At 43.5% G+C, this 7829-nt stretch overlaps 1 protein-coding gene across 1 annotated transcript; it reads right to left on the reverse strand.

Annotated features, from left to right (window-relative positions):
• Nucleotides 1–479: 479 nt before the first annotated feature.
• On the reverse strand, nucleotides 480–1450 carry LOC119807682 (40S ribosomal protein SA-like). Its single transcript, XM_038319779.2, has one exon. The coding sequence runs from the start codon at nucleotides 1392–1394 to the stop codon at nucleotides 507–509; it is 888 nt and encodes a 295-aa protein (XP_038175707.1). The 5' UTR covers nucleotides 1395–1450; the 3' UTR covers nucleotides 480–506.
• Nucleotides 1451–7829: the final 6379 nt, after the last annotated feature.

Here is a 7829-nt window from a genome sequence, read left to right on the forward strand (position 1 = left end):
ATTTCTTCTATCATATCTTCAACACCTGAGGGTCTGTCTTCCATCTCTTGTATTCTGTCAGTGATACTTATAACTGTAGTTCTTGTTCATTTACCTAGATTTTCCATTTCCAGGATTCCCTCAGTTTGCTTCTATTTCCATTTTCAGATCTTGAACAGGTTTTATTCATTTCCTTCAAATGTTTGTTTTTTTTCTTGGCTTTCTTTAAGGGGTTTATTGATTTTCTCCAATTTATTTTTTCCTCGATTTCTTTAAGGGATTTATTCATCTCTTCTTTTTTTTTAAGGACATCCATCATCTTCATAAATTTGGATTTAAGACCATTTTCTTGTGCTTCAGCTGTGTTGGAATAGTCAAGGCTTGTAGTAGGTTAGATCGACTCTAGTGACATTGTCCTGGCTGTTGTTGATTGTGTTCTTTTTTTTTTTTTTTTTTTTTTGACAGCTTGTAGGAACTTTATTTTCCTTCCACCATTTTTCCCTTTGCTCAGGTGTCTGCAGAGGAGCTCAGGACCACTCAGTGGTGGCTCCAACCCACTCTGTGGCCTGTGCTGTGGGAGCTGCTGACCAATCCTCAGTGGCTGGCTGGGCACTCCAGTCTTCAGTAGGGAACTGCTGGATGGGCACCGAGGGCACCTGCACACCCTCAGACCAGTCAGCCACCTCTGGCTGAGCAGCAGTGAACTCAGGAGCTGGTGCAGTCCATTCGCCCTGAAATTCCTCCTTGGTCACGGCCTTCTCAGCAGCAGCCTGTTCTTCCTTCTCAATCTCTTCTGAGTCTCTGTAGAAGTAAAGATCAGGCATAACCTCCCATGGGTGCTCAGTTGAGATAGTGCCACGCATGCGGAGTACTTCCCGGGCCAGCATCCACCACATCAGGCCCACCGAGTGAGCTCCCTTGTTGTTGCACGGGATGGCAATGTCCACGTAGCGCAGAGGTGAGTCTGTGTTACACAGGGCAATGGTGGGCAGGTTCACGTAAGACGCCTCTGTGAGGGGCTGGTGGTCAGCCCTGGGATCAGTCACCACTAGAAGTCGTGGCTCCCTGAAGGCTGCCTGGATCTGGTTAGTAAAGGTCCCTGGGGTGAAACGGCCAGCAATCGGAGTGGCTCCAGTGGCGGCAGCAAACTTCAGCACGGATCTCTGCCCAGTGTTCCTGGAGGAGATGACGCTGACATCAGCAGGGTTCTCAATGGCAACAATAGCCCGAGCTGCAAGCAACAGCTTCTCCCAAGTCCTCTTCAGATTGATGATGTAGATGCCATCGCTTTTCCTTTTGTAGATGTACTGCTCCATCTGAAAGTCGAGGTTGGTGCCACCTAAGTGGGTGCCTGCAGCAAGGAATTTGAGGACATCCTCCTCCTTCATCTGCAGGACATCAAGGGCTCCGGACATTGTGTAAGTTTCCCTTTAAGTTACGTCGGGAACCAAGAACAACGCCGTATGGACCCGTCCCGGGGCAACGCGAAAAGCTGTTGATTGTGTTCTTACACTGCCGTCTAGGCTTCTGTGTTTGGGGGTAATTATAGGTCTAGGTGCTGATTTCTGAATTTGTCTTTGTTGGGTGATTAGTTTGTTGCTTTGTTTCTGTTTCCTCTTTCGTCTTCTAGTCTCTGTGACCTGCAGTTCTGGCATGACCTCTGGTCCAGCAGGAAGTCTTTTTTTGAGTTGGGAAATGGACTTCTGGCAGCTAGTATGGCCTTTGGTCCAGCAGGGGGTCTCTGCTTGAATTGGGAGGGGTGGGGCAGGGTGATGAGAAGGGGAGTGGGGATAGTGGGGGTGGACACTGAGAGAATGGAGAAGGGTCTGTGGGTAGGCTGACTATATATAGTTCTAGTGGCTGGTGTTGTCTCCGGCTCAGTAGGGAGGGTCTGCCAGAGTTGTTGGCTGGAGTCCTTATGGCTGGCATGACCTCTAGTCCAGCAGTGAGTCTCTCCCTGAGTTCGCCTGTCAGTTTGTCCGACTGGCATGGCCTACACCTGAACGGCAGTTATCAGCCCGAGGTGGGAGTGAAGGCATGGCAGTGGGGGTGGATGGGGAATTAATGGCAGTGAGCTGGGTCTTTGGGATTTGAACTGAGGGTATGGGAGGGTTCTGTGGGCACCCAGACAGCCTATCTATTCTTCTGGTTCGCATGGCCTGCACCTCACCAACCCTAATTTTTATGGTCTGTTGGCTTAGGTTTATCTTTTTAATTTTGTTTATAATGACAAAAATAAGATCTAAATATCAAAGGATACTAGACTGGCTGAAGGAATTGTGACATTTTCATACAATAGAGCCCTATGCAACTGCATAAAAGAATGATGCAGGTTCATGTAGACAGGCCCGAAACCATATGGAAGAGGAATGGGTCAGAAGTGGGTGTATGGTCTATTTACGTTCATGAAAACAGTCATACATGCAAACACCGATTCCAGAAGGGTACACAGGGAGTTCATCACAGTGTTTATCTCTGAAGAGGTAGTCTGTTGGGAGAAACTGTTTTCCCTGGAGCCTCAGTATGGTACCAAAATAGGATCCTTTTTTTTTTTCTTCCTACTAGGGGAAATCCAGAGGCATTGACAAACATTGTAGTAATTTATGATTCATATGAAAGACCTTGAAAAAGCACTCTATTCAAAGATCATTTGGTTCAGAAGTTAAATATTTTCTGATTGTTTTTCTATCAGTTTCATTGCCATAAGACTTTGGGAGGAAAGTAAGATCTGTAATTTTGGTTTGGCCTTCTGGAGAAGCTGGCCTGTGTTTTTCTTTTCTTTTCCTTTGGTGCTAAGAGTTAAATCTAGACTTTACCGTGTTGGGTGAGTGCTGTACCTTTGAGTTGTACCCCACTTCTAATGTGCATTTTGAAGAATTTTAGGGCACAGACATTGGATATGTACCCATATCCCAATTTTATGTTATTTACTTGTTCAGTAAATACTGGTTATCTATGGGAGCAGGATCAATGCTCCATATTGTGGTGTCTTATAAGTAGGTTTCAGAGCCTCCAGTGAGAAAAAAAATAAAAGGGAAAAAAGCACTAATGATAAGTTTGGGAAAAAAATAACATTTATTTGGTAGGTAGCCACTAGCCCACAAAAAATGGCATGGAGACTTATTATTAGTTATGAAAACTCAGATATAGCTTAGGCTTTTCCCACTAGCTCTTATAACTTAAATTAGCCCATTCACATTAATCTAAGTTTTGCTTCATGGCTTTTTACCTCTCTTCCATCTTGTTTTCTCCTATTTCCTCTCCTAGATTCATCTCTTCTTCTCTTTCTACCTGGAAGTCCCACCTAACCTCTTTCTGCCTTGCTATTGGACCTTCAGCTCTTTATTAAGCCAAACAGAAGGTGCCTTGGCTAAGACACATCTTCACAGTGTACAAAAGATTATTCCACGTTTAGTTATATTGTGAATAGGTACCAGGGGATAACCTACGTGCTTAGGCACACGTGCGGAGGTCAGAGGACAGACACTTTATGGAGTTGGTTTTCTCCTTCTCCCATGTGGATCATGGGGATGATACTCAGGTTGTCAGGGTCGGCCACAGTCCTCTGAAGCATCTCACTAGCTTCACTGTGAACAATGCTAACTCTTGCTCTGTTGTTGAGAGCATAGTTCTGTGAGATCTTATCCCAATTATTTGCTTGGTATATAGCTTAGGCTGCTAGTATGTGCATCCCTGGATTTGATCTCCAGTATCACATAAACTGGGAGTGGTGAGCCTATAATCCCAGCATTTAGGAGGAGGAGAGAGGATAATCAGAAGGGCGTCCTCAGCTACATAGTGAGTTTGAGTCCAGCCTGGGCTCACCCTATTACAAAACAAACAACCATAAAACAAAAACAAAAAAAGAACACTTCAAATTAAATTCTTGAAATACCAGTAAAAAGATTTGAGAATTGTGTATATTTAGCCCCATCTACCTTCTTTTTTCCAACATAATATTTTATTGACTATTTGAGAACTTCACATCATGCACTCTGCCTTAGTTAGGGTTTCTATTGCTGTGAAGAGACACCATGACCATGGCAACTTTTATAAAGAAAACATTTAACTTGGATGGCTCCCTTGCAGTTTTAGAGGTCCAGTCGATTATCATCATGGTGGGGAGCATGGCAGCAGGCAGGCAAATGTGGAGCTGGAGCTGGGAGTCCTTGCATCTTGATAGACAGGCAACAGGAGGTTGATTAATTGTTACACTGAGTGAAGCTTGAGAAAAAGACCTCAAAACTTGCCCCCAACAAGATGATGTTTCAGATTTGTAAATAAAATCATCCGTCCAGCCTCTGTCCTCTAATTTGGCACTCTACTGACATCTAGCAATGCTGTGGGAATCAAGGTTTGTTGGTTTGTTTGTTTCAAAAAAAGATTTATTTATGTATATGAGTCAATGGTAGATGGTTGTGAGCCACATATGGTTGCTGAGAAGTGAACTCGGGTCTTCTGGACAAGCAGCCAGCATTCTTATCCATTGAACTCTCTCTCCAGCCCAATCTTCAGCTCTTTTCTAAAGATGTAGACAACCATTTCCACCTTGAGCCATTTGTAGCTCTAAACGAAATAGCAAAGCAAGTGAAGAAAGAGGTATGTGGTGCTTTTGTTCAGCTGAGCTGCAATTCTAATGCTTACCACCTGTCCAATGGGGAAGGCCAGTGAAAAGTGACCAACCTGAGCCTCCAAGGAAGCTGTCAAGAGCCTCCACACCCATTGGAGTGTCTTTCTGCTTGGTTGCTTTCTCCCTTCCTTTGCATTCAGTCAGTCAGTCAGTCAGTCAGTCTGTCAGTCCGTCAGTCAGTCATTTATTCACTTAGTAGTTCTGGACATAGACTCTGGAGCCAGCTGACCTGGGTTTTAATCCTGGCTTTGCTACCTATTGCCACTGTGACCTTGATTCAATTATTCAACCACTGTGCGCCCAGCTTTCTTTTTTTTAACTGTAGAATTTTAATACATCCCAGAGTTGTTTAAATTTGTCTGTTAATTAGCTTAATAGATTACACATTGAGGACTGTGGTCCACGCGTTGAGTCGGGTGCTAAGATATGATGGTGAATGGAGATGGTCACAGAATCTGCTTCCATAACTTGGAGCCCGTAGAGACAGGCCATTGAAGATGTGACTACATGCCTGAATAAAATGTGGAGTGTTTTGATGGCGGGAGAGAAAGGCGTTATGAGAACACAGAACGGGAGATACTTCTAACCAAGGTCACATGGAGGTCTCCTTGTTCTCAGAAGGAGTTTGGCAGGCACCTAAGAAGATGTAGTCTGCCGTTAAGAGATCCCGAGAAGCCCAGCTTTCTGCATGAGTGCCACTTCATGATGCCAACTGCATCACTTGACCCTTAAGGAGTGAGGATTAAATGAGCTTGCGGTTCTCAGACAGAACGCTATGTAGAATATGACATGAAAAACACCACCCATGGGATGAGCATTAGCTACTACGATACAAGAACAAGCACTAGTTCATGTGATAATGGGATAATAACTCCATAATGTCGACGCTGTCAATTTTGTCCATCTTTCTTCTTTAACTAGAAAGACCACTTCCTCTTTTACCTTTTGTGAGAAAGGTAAACATTTCAGAACAGTATACATTGGGGGGCTTGTAGAGGAGCTTACTAGAGACTGAATTCAGGGACTTACACTTGCTAGTCAGCCTCTACCAATGAGCCACACCCTTAGCAGTGCCTTGAGCATGGTAATTTTCTTGCCTCTTTTGCTTAAGTCAGTGTTGCAACCACTCTCTTTATTCCCCTTCCGTTAAGTAGAAGACTTAAAAGAGACCTTTGTGGAAATACGAAAGTGCAGTCTAGGCTCTAGAGCTTCTTAAATGCACAGATAACACCAGCATCACTTATAAAGGATTTCAGCTTTCTTCTTCTAGAGGGAACACTGACCTTACAGTTGGCTCTTGTAGGCTGTGTCTAGCGTGGTACTTCTTGAATGATCTTAGACAGGCCAATTGACTGGTCTGACCCAAAGTTTACCTACCTGTGAAATGGTCATTTATTGAACCGTTATGAGGGAAAATGAGACAATTCAAGCATGTTGCTGGGTCCTAATGGCTCCCTTGGGAGAGGGGGTGAGAAGGTGTGGCATCAATGGCATAGACACCAGGAGTCAGGTAAAAGTCAAACAGCAGACTCATTTATTTATCAGTGGGGAGAGCCTTCCTTATATTCCCTCCTTGCAGGACCAAGGCTGCATTCTGATCAACTGACATTGCTTGGTTGCCTCTCATTAGCTAGGCATGATCAGGACCTCTGACAGCACCTGTTGCTAGGCCCTCACCAGACTCCAGGTTGTCTCATCTCTTGGCCTTGTAGGCCTTGTCTTCCTACACTGGAAGAAGGATCCTACAAAGATCTAATCATTTGGAAATGCAGTCACACACATTTGTCTGTTACGTTACCTGGTCGACTTTTCTACGTTGCTGGCCACTTCCATTACTATTCATATTGCCCTATGAATCCTAAGTTACCTGTGCCAAAACTTTGGCACCTTGCTTTAACTCCACATCAATCCAAGAAGCCTACCTAGAGTTTAATTTATTGGTTGGTGGGGGGGATTGTGAATTCAAGAAAGACCCCTGAAAGTGTTCTTTTTGTTTCTTTTTTACGCCATTCTTTTTCTCCCCACTCTCCTTCACTTCTTGAAACCCCTTCCTCTACTCATTCAATGAAAAAAAAGAGGCAAAAAGCATTTTATTCCCATCTTCCTATCTAAATTTCTATGGTGTTTTATTTTTGTTTATTTACTTTTTAAGGTGTGTGTATGTGTGTGTTCATCCATATGACTGTATGTGCATGTGTGTGCGCAGGTGCCCACAGAGGTCAGAAAAGGACATCAGATTCCTTGGAACTGGAGTTACAGACATTTGTGGGTCCAGGAATCCAGCCTCCAGGCTTCATGATGGAGCAGCATGTGCTTTTGCACTGCTGAGTCTTCTCTGCAGCTCTCTATGCTGGTGTGTGGCTATGTGGGGATGCAGCTATCACTAGTACTAAACCTCTTTCCTTTTTTCATTTGTTTTCCTTCGTGGGGGACTTAATAAATGCACTGAATTTACCTGAAGAGACTCTAATATGATTGAAGCTATTCCCAGCTCAGAGCGCATTTCACACACTTAGATCAAGTGATTTACTCAAGGGAGTTTTCAAGGGGGTTAAAAATAGAGATCTGAATCCAGACAGTTTTGTTCAGAGACTTTTGAGGGAGTGAAATCATGCCGGCTGCAGACTAGGGTCTTTGTTAAGGGAAAAAATGCAACATACAAAGAATTGCAAAGCACCATTGGGGGAATGTCTGAGTATTTTCAACCTTTGCCAGGGATGGGTTTGTCTGGAATACATTTCCTTTCCCGCCTGTGTTTAATCATAGTCACAGCTGAACTCAGTAGCATATAATAAAGGTAACAAAAACTTGCAAGAAATCTTTCATTAATCCAGATTCTTTGAAATTAATACCTGGAAATTCCTTCTTCCACCAAGAAATCAAGATAGCGTATAAAGATAACAATTATATGTCCTGGCTTTCTTTTTTTTTTAAAGCCAGTTTTAATTTTAAGTATTTATCGATATTAAACTTTGTCCCATATTTGGCTTATATTTTTGAAGGTCTTTTTTAAGGAAAATTTAATGTCACTTACTGTGTATGTGAGTACGTGAGTGTCTGCATGTGTTTGCAAACATGTATGCTAGTGTCAGTGGAGGCCAGAAGAGGGCTTTAGGATCCTCTAAAGCTGTGGTTACAGGCTGTTATAAGTGACTTGGTGTCATTGTTGGGAACCCAGTTCTGGTTCTCAAGACAAATCAGCGACTGTCCTTGACCACTG

The sequence above is a fragment of the Arvicola amphibius genome, chromosome 2 (assembly GCF_903992535.2).
Source record: "Arvicola amphibius chromosome 2, mArvAmp1.2, whole genome shotgun sequence".
Taxonomy (NCBI): domain Eukaryota; kingdom Metazoa; phylum Chordata; class Mammalia; order Rodentia; family Cricetidae; genus Arvicola; species Arvicola amphibius.

Excerpts from the sequence above, each read along its gene's own strand:
- LOC119807682 (XM_038319779.2), bottom strand. The coding sequence starts at position 1,394 with ATGTCCGGAGCCCTTGATGTCCTGCAGATGAAGGAGGAGGATGTCCTC.